Here is a 25,358-nt window from a genome sequence, read left to right as displayed (position 1 = left end):
GCGTGGCTCCCCGACCACACCCACGCAAGCCCCTCCCACCCAGCCACACCCTCCGAAGCCCCTCCCACCTCGTCGGCCTGGGGCGGGCTCTCGGGGGCGGGGCAGGGGCGGAGCTGGGCGAGCTCCGCCCTCAGGCCCTCCTCCAGCGGGGGGAGGGGCGGGGGCGGGGCCGGGGGGGCGCCGAGGCCGTCGGGGGGCTGCGGGGGGAAGAAATGGGGGGTGTGTGGGTCAGGCCCCGCCCCGCGGGGGGCGGAGCTGCGCCACCAACATCCCCGATGCTGATAGGCCGGCGCCGAGCCCCCCATCCCCCCCCCCGCATCCCCCCACCCCCCCTTGCGGTGCCACCCCCTCCCCCCCCCCCCCATGTCCCCCCAACCCCTCCCAGTGCCCCTCCCCCCCCATCCCCCCCCGGGGTGCCCCGCCCCCCCCAACCCGCCCCTCCCCCCCCCAGGGTGCCCCTCCCCCCTCCCCTCCCCCCCCAGCTCACGTCGGGGCCGTGGGGGGCGCCCAGGGTCTCCCCGTCCTGCAGCGGGGGGGTCTCGGGGCCTTCCTCCCCCTCCCCCCGCCCCTCCTCCTCCTCCTCGGAGGCGTCGCCCAGGCTGGTGCCGCTGCTGGAGGCGCTGACGGACGCGCTGGGCGGCCAATGGCTGCGCTCGGTGCTGCCCGACGGCTCCGCCTCCTGCCAGTGGGGGGGGGGGGTCAGGGGGGTCACGGGGGGGGACACGGGGATCCCCCAGAGCTCCAGGGGGTGACAGGGACCCCCAGGGACCCCCCAGGGAGGGGACAGGGACCCCCAGGGACCCCCCGGGAGGTGACAGGGACCCCCAGGGACCCCCAGGGAGGGGACAGGGACCCCCAGGGAGGGGACAGGGACCCCCAGGGACCCCCAGGGACCCCCCAGGGAGGGGACAGGGACCCCCAGGGACCCCCAGGGACCCCCCAGGGAGGGGACAGGGACCCCCAGGGACCCCCAGGGACCCCCCAGGGAGGGGACAGGGACCCCCAGGGACCCCGTGGGAGGGGACAGGGACCCCCAGGGACCCCCCGGGAGGGGACAGGGACCCCCAGGGACCCCCCAGGGAGGGGACAGGGACCCCCAGGGACCCCCAGGGACCCCCAGGGAGGTGACAGGGACCCCCAGGGACCCCCCGGGAGGTGACAGGGACCCCCAGGGACCCCCAGGGAGGGGACAGGGACCCCCAGGGACCCCCCAGGGAGGGGACAGGGACCCCCAGGGACCCCCAGGGACCCCCAGGGAGGTGACAGGGACCCCCAGGGACCCCGTGGGAGGGGACAGGGACCCCCAGGGACCCCCAGAGAGGTGACAGGGACCCCCAGGGACCCCCCAGGGAGGGGACAGGGACCCCCAGGGACCCCCAGGGAGGTGACAGGGACCCCAGGGACCCCCCGGGAGGGGACAGGGACCCCCAGGGACCCCCAGGGAGGGGACAGGGACCCCCAGGGACCCCCAGGGACCCCCAGGGAGGTGACAGGGACCCCCAGGGACCCCCAGGAGGGGACAGGGACCCCCAGGGACCCCCAGGGAGGTGACAGGGACCCCCAGGGACACCCCCGAGACCCCTGGGAGCCGCCCCACGGTACCCTAAACGCCCCCCCCCCAAACCCCCCCGCAGGGCAGGAGCCTTCGTCACCTCCTCCTCGTCGTCGTCATCATCCTCCTCGTCGTCGTCGTCATCGTCGCCGCCGCCAGGATCGGGCCCGCGGAGCAGCCCCCCCAGCCCGCGGCGGCGTGGGGGAGGGGCGGCGGCGCGGGCGCGGCGCAGGAGGCGGGCGACGACGCCGGGGGGGCGCGGGCGGAGCAGGAAGGGGTGCTGTGGGGGAGGGGCAGGGGCAGGGGGGCGGCGTTGGGGGAGGGGGCGCGGGGGAGGGGCCCCGGCGGGGGGCGGGGGCGGGTGGGGGAGGGGCGTTACCTGCAGGAGGAGGCGGGAGGGGGGGCGCTGGGGGGGCGGCTTCTGCAGGCAGGAGGCCACGAACTGGCGGAAGAGCTCCGACCTGCGGGGGGAGGGGCGGCCGGGGGGTGGGGGAGGGGCCCGGGGGGTGGGGGAGGGGTCTGGGGGGTGGGGGAGGGGTCTGGGAGGGGCCTGTGGGGTGGGGGAGGGGTCTGGGAGGGGTCTGGGGGAGGGGTCTGGGAGGTGGGGGAGGGGCCCGGGGGGTGGGGGAGGGGTCTGGGGGGTGGGGGAGGGGTCTGGGAGGGGCCTGTGGGGTGGGGGAGGGGTCTGGGAGGGGTCTGGGGGAGGGGTCTGGGAGGTGGGGGAGGGGCCCGGGGGGTGGGGGAGGGGTCCGGGAGGGGTTTGGGGGGTGGGGGAGGGGTCTGGGGGAGGGGCCCGGGGGGTGGGGGAGGGGTCCGGGAGGGGTCTGGGGGGTGGGGGAGGGGTCTGGGGGGTGGGGGAGGGGTCTGGGAGGGGTCTGGGGGAGGGGTCTGGGGGGTGGGGGAGGGGCCCGGGGGGTGGGGGAGGGGTCCGGGAGGGGTCTGGGGGGTGGGGGAGGGGGTCTGGGGGGTGGGGGAGGGGTCCGGGAGGGGTCTGGGGGGTGGGGGAGGGGTCCGGGAGGGGTCTGGGGGGTGGGGGAGGGGTCTGGGGGGCGGGGGAGGGGTCCGGGAGGGGTCTGGGGAGGGGTCTGGGAGGGGTCTGGGGGTGGGGGAGGGGTCCGGGAGGGGTCTGGGGGTGGGGGAGGGGTCTGGGGGGTGGGGGAGGGGTCTGGGGGTGGGGGAGGGGTCTGGGAGGGGTCTGGGGGTGGGGGAGGGGTCCGGGAGGGGTTTCGGGGGTGGGGGAGGGGTCCGGGAGGGGTCTGGGGGGTGGGGGAGGGGCCCGGGGGGTGGGGGAGGGGTCTGGGGGGTGGGGGAGGGGCCCGGGAGGGGTTTGGGGGGTGGGGGAGGGGTCTGGGAGGTGGGGGAGGGGTCTGAGAGGGGCGGCCGGGGGGTGGGGGAGGGGTCTGGGAGGGGTTTGGGGGGTGGGGGAGGGGTCCGGGAGGGGTCTGGGGGTGGGGGAGGGGTCCGGGAGGGGCCCGGGGGGTGGGGGAGGGGTCCGGGAGAGGTTTGGGGGGTGGGGGAGGGGTCTGGGAGGTGGGGGAGGGGTCTGAGAGGGGCAGCCGGGGGGTGGGGGCGGGGTCCGGGAGGGGTTTGGGGGGTGGGGGAGGGGTCTGGGGAGTGGGGGAGGGGTCTGGGAGAGGTTTGGGGGGTGGGGAGGGGTCTGGGGGGTGGGGGAGGGGTCTGGGAGGGGCCTGTGGGGTGGGGGAGGGGTCTGGGGGGTGGGGAGGGGTCTGGAGGGGCCTGTGGGGTGGGGGAGGGGTCTGGGGGGTGGGGGAGGGGTTGGGAGGGACTTTGGGGGAATTTTGAGGGAGTTTGGGGGATTCTGGGGGGGGGTTTTGGGGAGGTTTGGGGGGGCCGGGGGGGGCTGGGGGGGGGCTCAGGGAGGTTTGGGGGGGCCGGGGGGGTTTCAGGGTGCGATTTGGGGGGGGTCTGGGGGGGTTTTGGGGAGGGATTTTGAGGCAGTTTGGTGCCATTCGGAGGCAGTTTGGGGCATTCGAGGGTGGGTTCGGGAGGTTTTGGGGGCGCGGGGGGGGTTTGGGGGGGGCCGGGGGGGTTTGGGGGGCCCGGGGGGGTTTGGGGGGGCGCGGGGGGGGTTTGGGGGGGGGGTTTGGGGGTCTGGAGGGTGGTTTGGGGGGGGTTTTGGGGCCATTCTGAGGCAGTTTGGGGCCCCAGGGGGCGGGTTTGGGGAGGTTTTGGGGGGCGGGGGGGGGGTTTGGGGGCGCGGGGGGGGGGCGGGGGGTTGGGGGGCGGGGTGGGGGGGCGGGGGGGATTTGGGGGGGGGGGTCTCTGCGCACCAGCGTCCCTCGGGCAGCGCGGGGGCCTCGCTCTGGGCGATGTGGTACAGGGCGCTCATGGCGTTCATGTTGAAGAGGGGCGGCTTCCGCTCGGCTTGTGGGGGGCGGGGGGGAGGGGGGAGACATGTGGGGCAGCCCCACACCTCCCCGGCCGCCCCCCCCAGCGCCCCCCAAGCCCCTCACCCAGCTCGATGCAGGTGATGCCCAAGGACCAGACGTCGGCTTTGCCGTCGTAGCGACCCTCGTCCATGGCCAGGATCACCTCGGGCGCCATCCTGGGGGGGGGGGGGGGGGGATTTAAGCCCCGCCCCCGCTATGGGGCTGAGCCCCACAAGTGTGGGGGCGGAGGGGAAGGGGGAGGGGCGCCTCCCTCACCAATAGGGCGTCCCCACGAAGGAATTGGCCGGCGCCACGACGGAGGCCGACCCGAAATCGCCCAGTTTCACCTCGCCCGGCGCCGTCAGCAGGATGTTGCCGGCTTTGACGTCCCTAAAGGGGGGCGGGGGAGGGGCGGGGGGAGGGGCGGGGGGAGGGGCGGGGTGGGGGAGGGGCGGGGGTGGGGGAGGGGCCGGGGGGAAAGGGTGGGGGGGCCGGGGGGAAAGGGTGGGGAAGGGGGGGTGGGGGGAGGAAAAGGGAGGTCAATGGGGCGGGGGGGGGGTGGGTGGGGGAGGGGTCAGTGGTGGGGGAGGGGCCGGTGGGGGGAGGGGGCGGGGAAAAAAGGGGAGGGGCAGCGGGGTGGGGGAGGGGTGGGGCAGGGGAGGAGGGAGGGAAGGGTGGGGGGGGAAAAGGGGGTCAATGGGGGAGGGGTCGGGGTGGGGTCGGTGGGGGAAGGGGGTCAGTGGGGGAGGGGAGGAGTCGGGGGAGGGGTCAACAGGGTGGGGGAGGGGTCGGTGGGGTAGGTGGGTCAGTGGGGGAGGGGAGGGGTCGGGGGTGGGGGAGGGGTTGGTGGGGGGAAGGGGGGTCAGTGGGGGAGGGGTCGGGGAGGGGTCGGTGGGGGGAAGGGGTCAGTGGGGGAGGGGTCGGGGTGGGGGAGGGGTCAGTGGGGGAAGGGGGGTCAGTGGGGGAGGGGAGGAATCGGGGGAGGGGTCAACAGGGTGGGGGAGGGGAGCAGCAGCAGAGGGGTCAAGGGGAGGGGGTGGGAAAAGGGGGGCCAGTGGGGGGAGGGGCCGGTGGGGTGGGGGAGGGGGATCAGTGGGGCGGGGGAGGGGCCGGTGGGGCAGAGAAAGGGGGATCAGTGGGGTGGGGGAGGGGATCCGTGGGGCGCCGGGAACACACACGCGGAGGGACAGGCGAATGTGGGGCAGATGTGGGGCGGGCAGAGGCCGGGGCACGCTATGGGGCAGCCGTGGGGCACAGAAGGGACAGCACGAGGCCCAGGGTGTGCCGTGGGGCAGCCATGGGGCAGAAGAGGGACAGTGTGAGCCCTGGGTCGCGCTGTGGGGCAGCCGTGGGTTGTGCTGTGGGGCAGGCGCGAGGCAGAGAAAGGACAGCGCAAGCTGTGGGTCACGCCGTGGGGCAGCCGTGGGTCAGAATCACGGTGTGAGCCCCAGGCTGCGCCGTGGGTCGTGCCGTGGGGCAAAGCGAGCCCCGGGCTGCGCTGTGGGTCACGCCGTGGGGCAGAGAAGGGACAGCGCGAGCCCCAGGTCACGCCATGGGGCAGCCGTGGGGCAGAGGAAGGACAGTGTGAGCCCCGGGCTGCGCCACGGGGCGGCCGTGGGTCGCGCCATGGGGCAGCCATGGGGCAGAGCGAGCCCCGGGTTGTGCCGTGGGGCAGAGGAGGGACAGTGCAAGCCTTGGGCTGTGCTGTGGGGCAGCCGGGGGTCGCGCCGTGGGGCAGAGGAGGGACAGTGCAAGCCCTGGGCTGTGCTGTGGGGCAGCTGTGGGTCGCGCTGTGGCGCAGAGCAAGCCCTGGGCCGTGCTGTGGGTCACGACGTGGGGCAGCCGTGGGGCAGAGGAGGGACAGCGCGAGCCCCGGGCCGCGCCGTGGGGCAGAGGAGGGACAGCGCGAGCCCCGGGCCGCGCCGTGGGTCACACCGTGGGGCAGAGGAGGGACAGCGCGAGCCCCGGGCCGCGCCGTGGGTCACACCGTGGGGCAGAGGAGGGACAGCGCGAGCCCCGGGCCGCGCCGTGGGTCACACCGTGGGGCAGAGGAGGGACAGCGCGAGCCCCGGGCCGCGCCGTGGGTCACACCGTGGGGCAGAGGAGGGACAGCGCGAGCCCCGGGCCGCGCCGTGGGTCACACTGTGGGGCAGAGGAGGGACAGCGCGAGCCCCGGGCCGCGCCGTGGGGCAGAGGAGGGACAGCGCGAGCCCCGGGCCGCGCCGTGGGTCATGCCGTGAGTCGCACCATGGGGCAGAGCGAGCCCCGGGCCGCGCCGCGGGGCAGCCGTGGGTCGCGCCGTGGGTCACACACCTGTGGATGACGTCGTGGCCGTGCAGGTAGGCCAGGCCCCGCAGCGCCCCGTGCGTGATGGCCGCGATCTCCCCCTCCTGCAGCGGCTTCTTGTGCGCTTGGGGGGCAGGAGCGGCGTGGGGCAGGGGCAGCCGTGGGGCGCCCCACGGCACCGCCCCACGGCGCCGCCGCCCCACGGCGCTGCCGCCCCACGGCGCCGCCACTCACCCTCCAGCAGGTCGGAGGCCGAGCCCAGGCAATACTCCATGACCAGCTTGGGGGGGGAGAGAGGGGTCAGCGCCTGCCCCACAGCTGCCCCCCAAGTCTTGCCGTGGGGCAGGGCCCGACCCCACGTCAGGGCCGCGCTATGGGGGGTTTGCCCCACTGTCAAAGCGCCACCAGGGCCCGGTTATGGGGCCCGTGCCTCCCAACTGCCCCCCTGCCCCACATCTGTGGGTTCTGGCACCGCCCAACTGCCCCCCTGCCCCACATCTGGGGGTCCTGGCACCGCCCAACTGTCCCCCGCCCCACATCTGTGTTTCCCAACTAGCCCACAACTGCCCCCCTGCGCCACATCTGTGGGTCCTGGCACCCCCCAACTGCCCCCCTGCCCCACATCTGGGGGTCCTTGCACCGCCCAACTGCCCCCCTGCCCCACATCTGGGGGTCCTGGTGCCCCCCAACTGCCCCCCGCGCCACATCTGTGGGTCCTGGCACCCCCCAGCTGCTCCCCTGACCCTCATCTGTGAGTCCTGATAATCCCCCAGCCCCATATGTATGGGTCTCATGCCTCCCGACTGTCCCCGTGCCCCACATCTGTGGGTCCCAACACCCCCCAAAAAACGCCCCCGCCCCTCCTGTGGGTCCCGCTGCCACCCAACACCCCCCCTACAGCCCCCAAGGAACCCCGCAGCCCCACACCTATGGGTCCCGACACCCCCTCACCCCACACCTACGAGCCCCGCTGCCCCCCAAGACGCCCCCTACATCCCCCAAGGGAGCCCCCAGCCCCTCCTGTGGGTCCCGCCGCCCCCCAGGACCCCCCGAAGGAGGGCCCCCGCCCCCGCCCCACACGTGGGGGGCTCACCCAGGCCGTGTGGCCGCGCAGGTAACAGCCCTTGAACTCGATGGTGTTGGGGTGACGCAGGCGCTGCAGCAGCTGCACCTCCTTCACGATGTCCTGCCACTTCTGTGGGGCGGGGCCGGCGTGGGGCGGGGCCGGCGTGGGGCGGGGCCTCCCCACCCAGGAGGGGGCAAAGGGGGCGGGGCCTCCCTCTCTGGGGGCGGGGTCTCTGCACCCGGGGGGCGTGGCCTACGCACCCGGGGGAAAAGGGGGGCGGGGTCTCCGCACCCAGGAGGGGGGCAAAGGGGGCGGGGCCTTCCTCTCTGGGGGCGGGGTCTCTGCACCCAGGGGGGAGGGGGCGTGACCTCCCCACCCAGGGGAAAAGGGGGGCGTGGCCTGCCTCTCTGGGGGCGGGGTCTCCCATCAGGGGAAAGGGGAGCAGGGCCTCCCCACCCTGGAGGGGGGCAAAGGGGGCGGGGCCTGCCTCTCTGGGGGCGGGGCCTCCCCACCCGGGAGGGCAAGGGGCGGGGCCTCCCCACCCGGGAGGGGAAGGGGCGGGGCCTCCCCACCCGGGAGGGGAAGGGGCGGGGCCTCCCCACCCGGGAGGGGAAGGGGCGGGGCCTCCCCACCCGGGAGGGGAAGGGGCGGGGCCTCCCCACCCGGGGGCGGGGCCTCCCACCTCATTGGACTGCTTCCCGCCGTAGCACATCTTCTTGATGGCCACCACCTCGCTCGTCCGCCTGTCCCGCGCCTGCGGGGGGAGGGACGGACAGACGGGGGGCGCGGGGGGCACTTGGGGGGCGCGGGGGGTGTGTAGGGGGCACTTGTGGGGCACGGGGGTGTGTTTGAGGGCACCCGTGGGGCGCAGAGTGTGTGTGGGGGCACCTGTGGGGCACGGGGTGTGTGTGGGGGGGGCACCCGTGGGACACGGGGGTGTGTGGGGGGGTGTGGGGCACTCATGGGGCGCGGGGGGGCACCTATGAGGCACCCATGTGGGGGCACTTGTGGGACGCGGGGTGTGTGGGGGCACCCGTGGGGCGCGGGGGTGTGAGTGGGGGCACGGGGGGGCACCCGTGGGGCGCGGGAGGGGCACCCGTGAGGTGTGGGGTGTGTGGGGGGGCACTTGTGGGGGGTGGGGGGGGGGCACCCGTGGGGCACGGAGTGTGTGTGGGGGCATGGGGGGGGCCGTGGGGGGGCCCCCGTGGGGCGCGGGGTGTGTGTGGGGGGCACTTGTGGGGCGCAGGGGGGCATCCGGGGGGCACGGGGTGTTTGTGGGGGCACTTGTGGGGAGCAGGGGGGCACCGGGTGTTTGTGGGGGCACTTGTGGGGAGCAGGGGGGCACCCGGGGGTGTGTGTGGGGGCACTTGTGGGGCGCGGGGGGGCCCCCGTGGGGCACGGGGTGTTTGTGGGGGCACTTGTGGGGAGCAGGGGGGCACCGGGTGTTTGTGGGGGCACTTGTGGGGAGCAGGGGGGCACCCGGGGGTGTGTGTGGGGGCACTTGTGGGGCGCGGGGGGGCCCCCATGGGGCACGGGGTGTTTGTGGGGGCACTTGTGGGGCTCAGGGGGGTGTGGGGACACTCATGGGGCGCGGAGGGGCACTCATGGGGCGCAGGGGGGCACCTATGAGGCACCCATGTGGGGGCACCCGTGGGGCGCGGGGTGTGTGTGGGGGGCACCCGTGGGGCGCGGGGGTGTGAGTGGGGGCACGGGGGGGCACCCGTGGGGCACGGGGTGTGTGTGGGGGCATGGGGGGGGCCGTGGGGGGGGCCCCCGTGGGGCGCGGGGTGTGTGTGTGGGGCACTTGTGGGGCGCAGGGGGGCATCCGGGGGGCACGGGGGTGTGTGTGGGGGCACTTGTGGGGAGCAGGGGGGCACCCGGGGGTGTGTGTGGGGGCACTTGTGGGGCACGGGTGGGCCCCCGTGGGGCACATGGTGTGTGTGGCGGGCACTTGTGGGGCGCGGGGGGGCCCCCGTGGGGCACGGGGTGTTTGTGGGGGCACTTGTGGGGAGCAGGGGGGCACCGGGTGTTTGTGAGGGCACTTGTGGGGAGCAGGGGGGCACCCGGGGGTGTGTGTGGGGGCACTTGTGGGGCGCGGGGGGGCCCCCGTGGGGCACGGGGTGTTTGTGGGGGCACTTGTGGGGCACGGGTGGGCCTCTGTGGGGCACATGGTGTGTGTGGTGGGCACTTGTGGGGCGCGGGGGGGCCCCCGTGGGGCACGGGGTGTTTGTGGGGGCACTTGTGGGGCTCGGGGGTGTGCGTGGGGGCACCCGTGGGGCGCGGGGGGGCACTTGTGGGGCACTCACGAAGTAGACGGCGCCGAAGCTGCCGTGGCCGATCTCGCGCAGGTCCCCGAAGAGCCGCTCGGGGTCCCCCTGCAGGAAGAGCCCGGCCCCGGGGGGGCCCCGCGGGCGTCCCCAGGGCATGGCGGCGCCTGCCCCCGCCCCACAGCGGCCGTGGGGCAGAGCCGCGCGTCAGCCAGGGCTGCCCCACGGGGCGCAGGGGGGCCCCACGGGTCACCCGAGTGCTGCTGCTGGCGGGGGGGGTGGCTTGGGTGCAGGCTCTGCCCCACACGTGACCCACGCCCTGCCCCCCAAGTGACCCAAGGTTCGGGCTCTGCCCCACACGTGACCCACGCCCTGCCCCACAACTGAACCAGGCCCTGCCCCCCAAGTGACCCAAGGTTCGGGCTCTGCCCCACACGTGACCCACACCCTGCCCCACAACTGAACCAGGCCCTGCCCCCCAAGTGACCCAAGGTTCGGGCTCTGCCCCACACGTGACCCATGCCCTGCCCCACAACTGAAGCAGGCTCTGCCCCCCAAGTGACCCAGGCCCTGCCCCCCAAGTGACCCAAGGTTCGGGCTCTGCCCCACAAGGGACCCACGCCCTGCCCCACAACTGAACCAGGCTCTGCCCCCCAAGTGACCCAGGGATACAGGCTCTGCCCCACAACTGAAGCAGGCTCTGCCCCCCAAGTGACCCAGGGATACAGGCCCTGCCCCACAACTGAAGCAGGCTCTGCCCCCCAAGTGACCCAGGGATACAGGCCCTGCCCCACAACTGAAGCAGGCTCTGCCCCACAACTGACCCAGGGATACAGGCTCTGCCCCACACGTGACCCACACCCTGCCCCACAACTGAACCAGGCTCTGACCCCCAAGTGACCCAAGGCCCCAGGCTCTGCCCCCCAAGTGACCCACACTCAGCCCCACAGATCCCACACGTGACCCACACCCTGCCCCACAAGTGACCCAAGGTTCAGGCCCTGCCCCACACGTGACCCACGCCCTGCCCCACACGTGACACAAGGTTCAGGCTCTGCCCCACACGTGACCCACGCCCTGCCCCACAACTGACCCAGGGGTACAGGCTCTGCCCCCCAAGTGACCCACGCCCTGCCCCACAACTGACCCAGGGGTACAGGCTCTGCCCCCCAAGTGACCCACGCCCTGCCCCACAACTGACCCAAGGGTACAGGCCCTGCCCCACACGTGACCCACACCCTGCCCCACATGTGACCCAGGGCCCCAGGCTCTGCCCCCCAAGTGACCCACACTCGGTCCCACAGATCCCACAAGCTACCCAAGCACTGCCCCACAAGAGACCCACACGCTGCCCCCAAGGGACCCACACCCTGCCCCACAAGTGCTCCAGAGGTTCAGGCTCTGCCCCCCAAGTGACCCACATTCTGCCCCACAGAATCCACAAGCGACCCAAGCGCTGCCCCACAAGAGTCCCTGGGGTCCAGGCCCTCCCCCCAAGCCCCGCTGCCCCACAAGTGCCCCACGCTCCGCCCCACAAGTGCTAAAGAGAACTCAAGGTCCAGGCTCTGCCCCACAAGCCTTGCTGCCCCCCAAGTGCCCCCGGCTCTGCCCCACAAGTGACCAAGGTTCAGGCTCTCTCCCAAAAGGGACCATGGGGCCCCCCCAAGTGCCCCACGCTCTGCCCCACAGATCCCACAAGAGACCCAAGCGCTGCCCCCCAAGAGACCCAAGCGCTGCCCCCCAAGTGCTTTAGCACAAGTGCTAAAGAGAACTTAAGATCTAGGCTCTGCCCCACAGTTGCCCCAGGGTCCCCCCCCAAGTGCCCCACAGATCCCATAAGTGACCCAAGCGTTGCCCCCCAAGAGACCCAGAGTCTGCCCCACCAGTGCCCCAAGGGCCCCGGCTCTGCCCCCCAAGTCCTACCGACCCCCAAGTGCCCCAAGGGCCCCGGCTCTGCCCCCCAAGTCCTACCGAGCCCCAAGTGCCCCAAGGGCCCCGGCTCTGCCCCCCAAGTCCTACCGAGCCCCAAGTGCCCCAAGGGCCCCGGCTCTGCCCCCCAAGTCCTAAACTGCCCCAAGTGCCCCAAGGGCCCCGGCTCTGCCCCCCAAGTCCTACCGAGCCCCAAGTACCCCGGCTCTGCCCCCCAAGTCCTACCGACCCCCAAGTGCCCCAAGGGCCCCGGCTCTGCCCCCCAAGTCCTACCGAGCCCCAAGTGCCCCAAGGGCCCCGGCTCTGCCCCCCAAGTCCTACCGAGCCCCAAGTGCCCCAAGGGCCCCGGCTCTGCCCCCCAAGTGCCGCTGCCCCCCAAGTGCCGCCGGCCCTGGCCCCCCCCAAGCCCCCGGTCGCCCCTCACCGGCTCCGGCTCCGGCTCCGTCGGGCCGCGGGGGTCGCCCAGCCCCCCTCGTCCGCCCCCCCCCCCCGGGCGGCTCCAGCTCCGGGGGGGGGCCCCCACCTCCCCCCGAATCCCTCCTTCCCGGGAGGGGGGGGAGGGGCGGCTCCGGGATACCCAAAAAGCCGGGCTTTAACCCCAAAGCGGCGGCGGCGGCGAGCGGGGGGAGCCCCCGGGGAAGGGGGTGGGGGAGCCCCCGGATCTAAGATGGCGCTGGCGGCCGGACCGGAAGTGGCAGCCCGAGCGGGCCCTGCGGCGCATGCGCGCCGCGCCCCCGACCCCCTTCCGCGCATGCGCAGATCGGCGGCGGGTGAAGGCACAGGGCGGGCGGGCCCGCCAGGAGGTGGGCGGGGCGTGCGCGGGGCGGGTGATCTCGGCCAATGGGCGCGCGAGCCGGTGGGGAAGGAAGCGGGCGATTGGCTGGAGCGCTGAGGGGGCGGGAGGGGGCGGGGCGGCGCGGGCAGGGCGGGCGGGGATTGGGCGGCGGCGCTGTTGCCGGGGCCAGGATCGGGGCGGCGCATGCGCCGAGCGGGGGCAGGGGGAGAAGGGAGGGAATGGCGGGAAGCGGCTCCTGAGAGAGGGCGAAAAATGGCGGCGGCCGCGGCGGGGGCGAGGGGGGCGGGTCGGAGCGGGCCGAGGCGGCGCCGGCATCGGCTGGGGGGGGGGGAGGGTGACGTCCCCCGTGACGTCACCGCCTCCTCCCGTGACGTCCCTGCTGAGCCGACGCGGTGGGGGGCGGCTGAGGCGGGAGGTGGGGGGATGGGGGAGCGCTGTGGAGCCCCGCAGACCATAGAGCCGCGTTCCTCCAGCGGCCTAGAGCGGCCCCGCGCCGCCCACGTGACCGTAGCGCCGCCCCCAACGCGCAGCCGATTGGCTGATTCTGAAGGGGAGGGGGTGGAGCCGGTGCCTGCCCGAGCGGCGATTGGTCGGCGGGGCCCCATCCCCTTGGCAACGCCCCGCCCCTCCTCGCCGCTTCCAGAGCCCGGCTGGGGGCGGGGCTTCCGGGGAAGGGGCGGGGTTAAAACCTGGACGGTGTCTGGGCGAAGGGGCGGGGTCTGAGGGTTGTGGGCGGGGCCAAAACCAGGCAGCCTTTTAATGGAGGGCGGGGTGCAGAAAGGGGCGGGGTCTAGGGGCTGTGGGTGCGGTCTGCATTGCGGTGGGTGGGGTCTAGAGGGCGATGGGCGTGGCCACTGGCAGGCGGGGCGGGGCCACAACGGGGCGGGGCCACGTGAAGGGGCGGGCCAAACTTCTGTGGGCGGGACCAAGCCCCTCTGTGGGCGTGGCTTAGGGCAGGCCCATGAGGGGGTCCCGGGGCGGGTGTTCGGGGTTCTCCCGCTCCCCTGACCTCGCCCTCCCGCCCCTCTTTCCGATTGGCCGCCCAGTGGCGCAGCGTGCAGGTCCCAGCCGGCAATTGGCTGGCGGCAGAACCACCTTGGCCACGCTCCTCCTTCTCCTCCCTCTGATTGGCGGCGCCTGCGTCTGTTACACCAAGTGAGCCAATCAGTGCGGGGCGGGGCGGGGCGGGGCGGCCTTAAAGCGGCGACACGGCGGGCCCGCCTCCTCTTAAAGGGGCAGCGCCGTACCTTAAAGCGGCGATAAGGTGGGGCCCACCCGTTCTCTAAAGAGGCAACACCATCTCTTAAAGCGGCGATAAGGTGGGGCCCACCCGTTCTCTAAAGAGGCAACACCATCTCTTAAAGCGGCGATAAGGTGGGGCCCACCCGTTCTCTAAAGAGGCAACACCATCTCTTAAAGCGGCGATAAGGTGGGGCCACCTCCTCCCGAGCTTTCTTCCACCCGGGCTCATTAATTACTTTATTTAGACACTACTTGATTTCTTTTACTTATGAATTATTCATTTTTATTACGGTTGGGGCACGGACGTCCCCTTTAAGGCAGGCCCCACCCACGCCTTTTACCTCTTTAAGGGCCGCGCCCACCGAGGAGAGGCCCCCGACCGTCCCCCCACCCTAATTTTGGGCCCATTCGCTTGGATTTCAGAGCAATAAAGCAAAAAATATCCATCTTAATTAACGGTTACACACCGACTTCCTCCCCCCGCGCATGCGCCGTGGGCGGAAGAGGGTGCGGCCTCGCACAAACACGTGGGCAAAGGGGCGGGACCGCGGAGTCTTCCGGCGCCGCGCATGCGCACACCACACCGGCGCCGCCCTGCGCAAGCGTGTTGCTCCCCCCGCGCATGCGCAGTCGGGAGCCGGTGGAAGGCGGGAGCGGGAAGAAAAAATGGCGGGCGGGGGCTGAGGGTCCCGTCCCTGACCTCGCCGGTCCCGGGGGAGCCCGAGGAGGGTGAGTGCGGGGAGGGGACGCGGGGGGGGGGCGGTGCGGGGGTAGCGGGTGCGGGGGGTGCGGGGGGGGGGGGGCTGGGGGTGCGTGACGGGCTGGAAATGGCGGGGGCGGGGTTTGGGAGGGGGAGGGGGGGCGGCGTCGGGGTTCAAAATGGCGGCGCCGGGACCCAAGATGGCGGCCGGGGGGGTGGGGGGGGGCTCAGGGCTGGCGGGATCACCTCAGGCGTTAAAATGGCGGCCATTGTAGGTGGCCCGATCGCCTCAGGGCTCAACTTGGTGGCCACAGGGACAATTTGGTGGCCTCAGGCCTCAATTTGGTGGCCATGGGGACACCAGGACCACGTTAGACCTTTAAATGGTGGCCTTGAGGTGGCAGGACCACTTCAGGACCCACCTTGGTGGCCACGGGGACACTGGGGTGGCCTTGGGGCTCGATTTGGTGGCCACGGGGTCACCAGGACCACCTCGGGGCTCAATTTGGTGGCCACAGGGATCACCTCAAAGCTGAATTAGGTGGCCACGGGGTCACCAGGACCACCTTAGACCTTAAAACGGTGGCCATTGTAGGTGGCCCGATCGCCTCAGGCTTCAATTTGGTGGCCTCGGGGCTGAATTTGGTGGCCACGGGGACACCAGGACCACCTTAGACCTTAAATCGGTGGCCTTGAGGGCAGCAGGACCACCTCAGTGCTCACCTTGGTGGCCACGGGGTCATCGGGTTCACCTCAGGGCTCAATTTGGTGGCCTGAGGGCTCAATTTGGTGGCCACAAGGATCACCTCAGGGCTGAATTTGGTGGCCACGGGGTCACCAAGACTAACTTAGACCTTAAAACGGTGGCCATTGTAGGTGGCTGATCGCCTCAGGGCTCAATTTGGTGGCCACAGGGAGAATTTGGTGACCTGAGGGCTCAATTTGGCGGCCACAGGGTCACCAGGACCACCTTAGACCTTAAAACGGTGGCCATTGTAGGTGGCCAGATTGCCTCAGGGCTCAATTTGGTGGCCACAGGGAGAATTTGGTAGCCGTGGGGACACCGGGGTGGCCTTGGGCTCAATTTGGTGGCCACAAGGATCACCTCAAAGCTGAATTAGGTGGCCACGGGGTCACCAGGACCACCTTAGACCTTAAAACAGTGGCCATTGTAGGTGGTCAGATTGCCTCAGGGCTCAATTTGGTGGCTACAGGGAGAATTTGGTAGCCGTGGGGACACCAGGGTGGCCCTGGGGGGCTCAATTTGGTGGCCAAGGGGGTCACCAGGACCACCTTAGACATTAAAACGGTGGCCTTGAGGGCGGCAGCACCACCTCAGGACCCCCCTTGGTGGCCACGGCGACACCGGGATCACCTTTAGCCCCATGCCCATTTTTTGGGGCGAATCCCGGCGTTTCTGGGGGCCGCTGTGTGACACCGGCCCGCCCCCCGCAGGCGGCCATGACGGCGCCGCCGGAGGACGCGTCGGAGGTGACGTCGGGGCTCCGCTCCCTCGCCGTCACCGACCCCCCGGCCGCCAGCGCCGGCGAGAGCCGCCCGCCGCCCGCCCCCCTCGCCCCTCGGCGAGGAAGAGGAGGAGGACTGGGGGGTTCCTTGGAGCGAGGAGGAAGGGGAACCCCCCGAGGGATGGCTTCCCCCTCCCGCCGATATCCGGCGGCTCTACGAGCTCATCGCCGACCAGGGCAGCCTCCCGCTGCGGCACGTCCCGCTGCCCCGGCGCGCGCCCACCCCGGAGCCCGACAGCGAGGAGGAGCCGCGCTCGGCCGGGCAGCCCGAGAGCGAGGAGGAGGAGGAGGAGAAGTAAGAGACAAAAATTCCCCACATCCCACCCACCCTTTTTTTTTTTTTTTTTTTTTGGCGTGGTTTTTTTTTTTAGGGGAAATGTTGTCGTTTTACCTCGCTGTTTACCTCACGGCTTAGGTCGCCATTTACCTCGCCATTTACCTCACGGCTTAGCTCACGGCTTAGCTCACGATTTATCTCACAATTTATCTCACGGCTTACCTCACAGTTTACCTCACGGCTTACCTCGCGATTTACCTCACAGCTTAGCTCGCGATGTACCTCACAATTTACCTCGCGGCTTAGCTTGCGATTTACCTCATGATTTGCCTCACAATTTATCTCACGGCTTAGCTCACGCTTTACCTCACGCTTTACCTCACGCTTTACCTCACGATTTACCTCACGATTTACCTCACGATTTACCTCACGATTTACCTCACGATTTACCTCACGGCCTCATGATTTACCTCATGATTTACCTCACAATTTACCTCACGATTTACCTCACAGTTTACCTCATGGCTTAGGTCGCGATTTACCTCACGATTTACCTCACAGTTTACCTCACGGCTTAGCTCGTGATTTACCTCACGATTTAACTCACGATTTACCTCACAGTCTACCTCACGGCTTAGCTCGCGATTTACCTCACGATTTACCTCACAATTTACCTCACGGCTTAGCTCGCGATTTACCTCACGATTTAACTCATGATTTACCTCACAATTTACCTCACGGCCTCACGATTTACCTCATGATGTACCTCACAATTTACCTCACGGCTTACCTCACAATTTACCTCATGGCTTAGGTTGCGATTTACCTCATGATTTACCTCACGGCTTAGCTCGCGATTTACCTCATGATTGACCTCACAATTTATCTCACGGCTTAGCTCGCGACTTGCGTCATGATTTACCTCATGATTTACCTCACAATTTACCTCACGGCCTCACGATTTACCTCATGATTTACCTCACAATTTACCTCACGATTTACCTCACAATTTACCTCATGGCTTAGCTCGCGATTTACCTCATGATTGACTTCACAATTTATCTCACGGCTTAGCTCGCGACTTGCCTCACGATTTACCTCATGATTTACCTCACAATTTACCTCACGGCCTCACGATTTACCTCATGATTTACCTCACAATTTACCTCACGGCCTCACGATTTACCTCACGGCTTAGCTCGCGATTTACCTCATGATTTATCTCATGGCTTAGCTCGCGATTTACCTCACTGCTTAGGTCGCCATTTCCCTCGCCGTTTCCCTCGCCGTTTCCCTCCCGATTTCCCTCGCCATTTCCCTCGCCGTTTCCCTCCCGATTTCCCTCGCCGTTTCCCTCCCGATTTCCCTCGCCATTTCCCTCGCCGTTTCCCTCGCCATTTCCCTCGCCGTTTCCCTCCCGATTTCCCTCGCGATTTCCCTCGCGATTTCCCTCGCGATTTACCTCACGGCTTAGGTCGCCATTTCCCTCGCGGCTCGACGACCTCCCTGGCGGTTCACTCACTCCACGACTCGTCCACCTCGCGACTCCCCGCCTCGCGCTTCCTTACTTCCAGAATCCCCCCCCGCAGCTCTCACGCCTCGCGACCCCCCTCCCGATGGTGCCCCCCGCCGCCCCCCGCCGCCCCCCGCCGCCCCCGACCCCCGGGTAAGGCCCCTCTCCCCCCTCCAGGCCGCCCGTCGCCACCGAGTTCGACTTCGACGACGAGCCCGTCGCCCCTAAGAGCTCCCTCATCGACCGCCGCCGAGCCCCGGGTAAGGCCCCCCTCCCCAAACCCCCTCCCCAACCCCCCCCCCCCATTTTGGGCGGGAAACCCCCAACCTGGGCGGCGCCGCCTCCAACCCCGCCGTGCCCCCCCTCCAGGCCCCCCCAGCCGCGGGCAGAAGCGGGAGGCGCGCCTCGATAAAGTTTTATCCGATATGAAACGCCATAAAAAATTAGAAGAACAGATTCTCCGGACGGGGAGGGACCTTTTCCAGCTGGAAGGAGACGACCCCCCCCCCCCAAAAAGACCCCCCGGTTTTTTTCTTCACCAGCGCAAGTATTAACCCCCCCCCCCACCCCCCCCCATCTTTAACCCCCCGCCAAAACCACTTAAAAACTCAAAAAAAACCCCACGTTTTTTGAGGCATAAAACCTTGGAAACGAGGAGTTTTTAATTTTGGGGAGGGGGTTGGTGGGGGGGGGGGGGGGGGTCACTCGCTCTCGCCGTCGGAGCTAATGACGCCCCGAAGCCGGGACCAGTCGACTGGGGGGGGAGGGGGGGGGGGACCCCCCGATTTTCTCCCCGGGGGGGGTTTGGGGGTTCCACGGGTTTCGCCTCCGGGTTCGACCTGTGGGTTTAAAGCAGGGGGAGGGTAAGGATTTGGGGGGTGTTTTTTTGGGGGGTGTTTTTTTTTGGGGGGTGGGGGGTGTTTTTTTTGGGGGGTGGGGGGTGTTTTTTTTGGGGGGGGTGGGGGGTGTCGTTACCGGGCGTGGGGAGGATGTTGGCGACGTCGAGCGCCGCCAGCTCGGCCGCTTCTTCCCGGCGGCGTTTGAGGCGCCGGCAGCGAGCCAAAGAGGGGGGGTCCTGGGGGGTGGGGAGGGGTCAAAGGCACCCCCAAAAAGCCACACCCCCCCCCCAGTAACCCCCCCCACACCCCCCCACCCCCAGCCTCATTCAGCGCCCCCTCAGACCCCCCCCTCCAAATCGCTCCCCCCCCGCCCCCGAGCGTGTGGAATAAGCCATTTCAGCCCCCCCCCCTCCCCCAAAATGCCCCCCGTACCCCAAAATGACCCCCCACCCCCCCCAGTGACCCCTCCAGTGCACCCCAAACCCCCTCCCAACCCCGCCCGACCCCTCTAGGCCGCCCCCAAACCCCCTCCCAGCCCCCCCAAATCCCCCCTCCTGCCCACCAAAACGCCCCTCCAACCCCTCAAAATCCCCCCCAAAACCCCCTCCTGCGCCCCGCAGACCCCCCCAAACCCCCCGATGACCCCCCAAATCCCCCCCAGCCCCCTCCCACACCCGAAAGTCCCCTCCTGCCCCCCGCAGCCCCCCCTCCCACCCCCCCGTAGCCCCCCATATCCCCTCTCCCACCCCCCACAACCCCCCTCCCACATCTGGTAGCCCCCCAAAATCCCCCTCCCACCCCACAAATTCCCCCTCCACCCCCTGTAGCCCCCCAAAATCCCCCTCCCACCCCCTGTAGGCCCCATATCCTCCCTCCCCACCTCCCAAATTGCCCCCTGCCACAGCCCCCCTCCCACCCCCACATCCCCCCCTCCCACCCCCTGTAGCCCCCCCAAAGTCCCCCTCCCACCCCCCATATCCCCCCCTCCCACCCCCCACAACCCCCCTCCCACATCTGGTAGCCCCCCACAGCCCCCCTCCCATGCCACAAATTCCCCCTCCACCCCCTGTAGCCCCCCAAGTTCCCCCTCCCACACGCCGCAGCCCCCCACGTCCCCCCTCCCACCCCCCGTAGTCCCCCCACATCCCCCCTCCCACCCCCCGTAGCCCCCCATATCCCCCCTCCCACTTCCTGTAGCCCCCCAAGTTCCCCCTGTCACCCCCCACATCCCCCCTCCCGCCCCCCGCAGCCCCCCGCCCCGCATCGGTGAGGCCGAGGGCCCGCAGCTCCCCCCACATCCCTCCTCCCACCCCCCGTAGCCCCCCATATCCCCCCTCCCACCCCACAAATTCCCCCTCCACCCCCTGTAGCCCCCCAAAATCCCCCTCCCACCCCACAAATTCCCCCTCCCACCCCCTGTAGCCCCCCAAGTTCCCCCTTCCACACGCCGCAGCCCCCCACGTCCCCCCTCCCACCCGCCGTAGCCCCCCACGTCCCCCCTCCCACCCCTCGTAGTCCCCCATATCCCCCCTCCCACCCCCCATAGCCCCCCACATCCCCCCTCCCACTCCTCGTAGCCCCCACATCCCCCCTCCCACTCACCGTAGCCCCCCAAGTTCCCCCTCTCAGCCCCCGCAGCCCCCTCCCACCCCACCGTAGCCCCCCCACCGCAGCCCCCGCCCCGCACCGGTGAGGCCGAGGGCCCGCAGCTCCCCCCGCAGCCCCCCTCCCGCCCCCCACCGCAGCCCCCCGCCCCGCACCGGTGAGGCCGAGGGCCCGCAGCTCCCCCCGCAGCCCCCCCTCCCGCCCCCCACCGCAGCCCCCCGCCCCGCACCGGTGAGGCCGAGGGCCCCGCAGCCCCCCCTCCCGCCCCCCACCGCAGCCCCCCGCCCCGCACCGGTGAGGCCGAGGGCCCGCAGCTCCCCCCGCAGCCCCCCACCGCAGCCCCCCGCCCCGCACCGGTGAGGCCGAGGGCCCGCAGCTCCCCCCGCAGCACCCCGACCCTCTCGCGCAGGCTGCGGCAGCCCCCCAGGAGCTTCTTGTAGTTGGGGCGCGCCCCACAGGCCCGCAGGTACCCCTTGAGGCGCCGCAGGGCCGGGGGGTCCCCCCCCGCCGCGCCCCGACACCTGCGGGGGGGCGGGGGGGGGGCGTGGGAGGCTGCACCCGCGGGGCCCCGCCCCGCGATACCCCCCCAGCCCCCCAGTGCCCCCCCCCCGAGTCCCCCCCTGCCCCCCCGAGTCCCCTCCCGCCCCCCCAAATTCACCTTCTGAGCCCCCCCCAGGATTAAAGACCCTCCTAAATACCCAGCGATCCCCTAAATTGCTCCCAACCCCCCCCCGAGACCCCCCAAACGCCCCTGAGACCCCCCGAACCCCCTGTCAGACCCCCTGAACCCCCCCTCAGAGCCCCCAAACGCCCCCTCAAACCCCCCGAACCCCCCCTCAGACCCCCCGAACCCCCCCTCAGACCCCCCGAACCCCCTCTCAGACCCCCCGAACCCCCCCTCAGACCCCCAAACCCCCCCTCAGACCCCCCGAACCCCCCCCTCAGACCCCCCAAACGCCCCCTCAGACCCCCCAAACGCCCCCTCAGACCCCCCGAACCCCCCCTCAGACCCCCCAAACCCCCCCCTCAGACCCCCCCAACCCCCCCTCAGACCCCCCGAACCCCCCCTCAGACCCCCCCAACCCCCCTCAGACCCCCCGAACCCCCCCTCAGACCCCCCGAACCCCCCCTCAGACCCCCGAACCCCCCCTTAGACCCCCCAAACACCCCCTCAGACCCCCCGAACCCCCCCTCAGACCCCCCAAACCCCCCCTCAGACCCCCGAACCCCCCCCTCAGACCCCCCGAACCCCCCTCAGACCCCCCAAACGCCCCCTCAGACCCCCCGAACCCCCCTCAGACCCCCCAAACGCCCCCTCAGACCCCCTGAATCCCCCCTCAGACCCCCCGAACCCACCTCACCCCCCCCAGACCCCCCAAACGCCCCCTGAGACCCCCCCGAACCCCCCCTCAGACCCCCGAACCCCCCCCAGACCCCCCGAACCCCACCTCAGACCCCCCAAACGCCCCCTCAGACCCCCCGAACCCCCCCTCAGACCCCCGAACCCCGCCTCAGACCCCCCAAACGCCCCCTCAGACCCCCCGAACCCCCCCTCAGACCCCCCGAACCCCCCCTCAGACCCCCAACGCCCCCTCAGACCCCCCAAACGCCCCCTCAGACCCCCTGAATCCCCCCTCAGACCCCCCGAACCCCCCCTCAGACCCCCAAACCCCCCCTCAGACCCCCCTCACCCCCCCTCAGACCCCCCAAACGCCCCTCAGACCCCCCGAACCCCCCCTCAGACGCCCCAAACGCCCCCTCAGACCCCATGAATCCCCCCTCAGACCCCCCGAACCCCACCTCACCCCCCCCAGACCCCCCAAACGCCCCCTGAGACCCCCCGAACCCCCCCTCAGACCCCGAACCCCCCCCAGACCCCCCGAACCCCACCTCAGACCCCCCAAACGCCCCCTCAGACCCCCCGAACCCCCCCTCAGACCCCCCGAACCCCCCCTCAGACCCCCCAAACGCCCCCTCAGACCCCCAAACCCCCCCTCAGACCCCCCGAACCCCCCCTCAGACCCCCCAAACCCCCCCTCAGACCCCCCGAACCCCCCCTCAGACCCCCGAACCCCCCCTTAGACCCCCCAAACGCCCCCTCAGACCCCCCGAACCCCCCCTCAGACGCCCCAAACGCCCCCTCAGACCCCCTGAATCCCCCCTCAGACCCCCCGAACCCCACCTCACCCCCCCCAGACCCCCCAAACGCCCCCTGAGACCCCCCGAACCCCCCTCAGACCCCCGAACCCCCCCCAGACCCCCCGAACCCCACCTCAGACCCCCAAACGCCCCCTCAGACCCCCCGAACCCCCCCTCAGACCCCCCGAACCCCCCCTCAGACCCCCCAAACGCCCCCTCAGACCCCCAAACCCCCCTCAGACCCCCCGAACCCCCCCTCAGACCCCCCAAACGCCCCCTCAGACCCCCCCAACCCCCCCTCAGACCCCCCGAACGCCCCCTCAGACCCCCCAAACCCCCCCTCAGACCCCCGAACCCCGCCTCAGACCCCCCAAACCCCCCCTCAGACCCCCGAACCCCACCTCAGACCCCCCGAACGCCCCCTCAGACCCCCCGAACCCCGCCTCAGACCCCCAAACCCCCCCTCAGACCCCCGAACCCCCCCTCAGACCCCCCGAACCCCCCCTCAGACCCCCCGAACCCCCCCTCAGACCCCCCAAACGCCCCCTCAGACCCCCAAACACCCCCTCAGACCCCCCGAACCCCCCCTCAGACCCCCCAAACGCCCCCTCAGACCCCCCGAACCCCCCCTCAGACCCCCGAACCCCCCCTCAGACCCCCCAAACGCCCCCTCAGACCCCCCGAACCCCCCCTCAGACCCCCGAACCCCCCCTCAGACCCCCCAAACGCCCCCTCAGACCCCCCGAACCCCCCTCAGACCCCCGAACCCCCCTCAGACCCCCCGAACCCCCCTCAGACCCCCGAACCCCCCCTCAGACCCCCCGAACCCCCCCTCAGACCCCCCGAACGCCCCCTCAGACCCCCAAACCCCCCCTCAGACCCCCCAAACGCCCCCTCAGACCCCCCAAACCCCCACCTCACCCCCCCCAGACGCCCCAAACGCCCCCTCAGACCCCCCGAACCCCCCCTGAGACCCCCCCAAACGCCCCCAGTGCCCCCCAAACCCCCCCTCACTGGGCGCACTGGTTACCTTGCGGGGGGGGCGCCGCTCTTCCTCCTCCAGCGAGGAAGAGGAGGAGGAGGAGGAGGAGGACGAGTCCCGGCTCCTCTTCCTCTTCCCCGCCCCCCGGGCGCTCTTCGGCCTCGGCCTTCCTCCCTGCCCGCTCCTCCTCCTCCTCCTCGGCCCGTTTCTGCCCTTTCTGAGCCCGTTTTGCCGGTGCCGGCTCGTCGCCTTCCTCCTCCTCCTCTTCCTCCTCTTCCTCCTCCTCCTCCTCCTCTTCCTCTTCTTCTCCCTCTCCAATTTCACCCTTTTCGCCCCGTTTTTCACAGCTCGGTTCTTCTCGCTCCTCTTTTTGCCCTTTTTCACCCCGTTTTTCCGGGGCGGGTCCTTCACCTCTTCTTCCTCTTCATCCTCCTCCTCCTCCTCCTCCTCGCTCTCGATTTTGCCCCTTTTCGCCCCATTTTTCAGCGGCTTTTTCTCCTTCTTGGCCTCAGTCTTTATTTTGCCCTTTTTTCCCCCAATTTCTACGAGCCGCTTTGTGCTTTCTTCCTCTTCTTCCTCCTCCTCTTCCTCCTCCTCCTCCTCGCTCTCGATTTTGCCCCTTTTCGCCCCGTTTCTCACAGAGCTTTTCTCAGGCTCAGTCCTTTTTTTGGCCTGTTTTCGCCCCAATTTTTGCGAGCGGCTTCGTGTCTCCTTCCTCCTCCTGATCTTCATCCTCCTCCCTTCTCCTGATCTCATCCTCCTCCTCTTCATCCTCCTCTTCATCCTCCTCCTCCTCGCTCTCGATTCTGCCCCTTTTCGCCCTATTTTTGAGCGGCTTTTTGTCCTTCTTGGGTTCAGTCTTTATTTTGCCCTTTTTTCACCCCATTTTTTACGAGCCGCTTTGTGTCTCCTTCCTCCTCCTGATCTTCATCCTTGTTCTCGTCCTCCTCCTCCTCCTCGCTCTCGATTTTGCCCCTTTTCACCCCATTTTTGAGCAGTTTTTTCCCTGTCTTGGGCTCAGTCTTGATTTTGCCCTTTTCCACCCCATTTTTTACGAGCCGCTTTGTGCCTTTTTCCTCTCCTTCTTCCTCCTCCTGCTCTTCCTCCTCCTCCTCCTCCCCCCCCTCCCCCTCCTCGCTCTCGATCCCGCCCCGTTTCGCCCCGTTTCTCCCAGTTTTTTTCCCCCTTTTGGGGCTCAGCCCTTTTTTTTGCCCTTTTTCACCCCATTCTTCGGGAGCGGCCTCTCTTCCTCCCCCCCCTCCTCCTCCTCCTCCTCCCCCCCTCCTCCTCCTCCTCCTCCTCCTCCTCGCCCCCCCCTCGCCCCTCCCCTCCCCCCCCGCCCCCATTTTCGCCGGGTTTCACCCCATTGCCAGGCGGGGGCGGAGCCGGGGGGGCGTGGTCTCCCCTCGCCCCGCCCCCCCGCGCCGTCTCCGCCCCTTCGCGGATCCTCCAATCAGCGGCGGCTCCCTACGGGGTGGGGGGGGGGGTTGTCACAGCGTATCCCAGAACCCCCCGCGCCCCCCCCCATCCCGCGGGGTCCCCCCCAATATCCCACAACCCCCCGCGCCCCCCCCGGGGTCCCCCCAATATCCCACAACCCCCCGCGCCCCCCCCGAGGGTCCCCCAATATCCCACAACCCCCCGCGCCCCCCCCGGGGACCCCCAATATCCCACAACCCCCCGCGCCCCCCCCGGGGTCCCCCCAATATCCCACAACCCCCCGCGCCCCCCCGGGGTCCCCCCAATATCCCACAACCCCCCGCGCCCCCCCCGAGGGACCCCCAATATCCCACAACCCCCCGCGCCCCCCCCGGGGTCCCCCCAATATCCCACAACCCCCCGCGCCCCCCCCCCATCCCGCGGGGTCCCCCCAATATCCCACAACCCCCCGCGCCCCCCCGGGGTCCCCCCAATATCCCACAACCCCCCGCGCCCCCCCCCGGGGTCCCCCCCAATATCCCACAACCCCCCGCGCCCCCCCCGAGGGACCCCCAATATCCCACAACCCCCCGCGCCCCCCCGAGGGACCCCCAATATCCACAACCCCCGCGCCCCCCGAGGGACCCCCAATATCCCACAACCCCCCGCGCCCCCCCGAGGGACCCCCAATATCCCACAACCCCCCGCGCCGTCGCCTCACCCGGGGCCGCCGCGATCGCTCCCGGCCGCCATCGCCGCCTTCGCGCCGCGCGGGTGGGGCGGGGCTTCCGGCGCCGCCAGCCAATAGCGCCTCCCGCCCCGCCGCGCGC

General features: G+C 70.7%; 2 protein-coding genes and 1 long non-coding RNA gene across 3 annotated transcripts in view; 1 reads left to right on the top strand and 2 right to left on the bottom strand.

Annotated features, from left to right (window-relative positions):
* Nucleotides 1-9,782, bottom strand: part of LOC135318271 (serine/threonine-protein kinase TAO2-like) — an 11,006-nt gene extending 1,224 nt beyond the window's left edge. Inside the window, exons 1-12 of the mRNA XM_064475433.1 lie at nucleotides 9,601-9,782; nucleotides 7,977-8,048; nucleotides 7,322-7,423; nucleotides 6,463-6,508; nucleotides 6,256-6,352; nucleotides 4,219-4,332; nucleotides 4,027-4,118; nucleotides 3,844-3,937; nucleotides 1,932-2,013; nucleotides 1,653-1,832; nucleotides 488-679; nucleotides 21-197 (exon numbers count right to left, since the gene is read on the bottom strand). Coding sequence (XP_064331503.1) covers nucleotides 21-197; nucleotides 488-679; nucleotides 1,653-1,832; nucleotides 1,932-2,013; nucleotides 3,844-3,937; nucleotides 4,027-4,118; nucleotides 4,219-4,332; nucleotides 6,256-6,352; nucleotides 6,463-6,508; nucleotides 7,322-7,423; nucleotides 7,977-8,048; nucleotides 9,601-9,720 — 1,368 coding nt within the window. The 5' untranslated portion in view covers nucleotides 9,721-9,782. The remainder of the gene's footprint in view (nucleotides 1-20; nucleotides 198-487; nucleotides 680-1,652; nucleotides 1,833-1,931; nucleotides 2,014-3,843; nucleotides 3,938-4,026; nucleotides 4,119-4,218; nucleotides 4,333-6,255; nucleotides 6,353-6,462; nucleotides 6,509-7,321; nucleotides 7,424-7,976; nucleotides 8,049-9,600) is intronic.
* A 5,901-nt stretch (nucleotides 9,783-15,683) lies between these two features.
* On the top strand, nucleotides 15,684-18,108 carry PAGR1 (PAXIP1 associated glutamate rich protein 1). The gene is given in 4 exon segments (XM_064475494.1): nucleotides 15,684-15,781; nucleotides 15,783-16,049; nucleotides 17,722-17,804; nucleotides 17,914-18,108. Coding segments are annotated over 4 exon segments (627 nt in total). The 5' UTR covers nucleotides 15,684-15,689; the 3' UTR covers nucleotides 18,099-18,108.
* Nucleotides 18,109-18,229: 121 nt separating this feature from the next.
* LOC135318317 (uncharacterized) lies at nucleotides 18,230-18,631 on the bottom strand. Its single transcript, XR_010376586.1, has 2 exons — nucleotides 18,520-18,631; nucleotides 18,230-18,383 (listed from the first exon to the last, which is right to left on the bottom strand). It is a non-coding gene; the product is annotated as an uncharacterized LOC135318317 (long non-coding RNA).
* Nucleotides 18,632-25,358: the final 6,727 nt, after the last annotated feature.

The sequence above is a fragment of the Phalacrocorax carbo genome, chromosome 29 (assembly GCF_963921805.1).
Source record: "Phalacrocorax carbo chromosome 29, bPhaCar2.1, whole genome shotgun sequence".
Taxonomy (NCBI): Eukaryota; Metazoa; Chordata; class Aves; order Suliformes; family Phalacrocoracidae; genus Phalacrocorax; species Phalacrocorax carbo.
The sequence above is the reverse complement of the archived record's forward strand: the minus strand, read 5'-3'. Positions and strand labels throughout refer to the sequence as shown.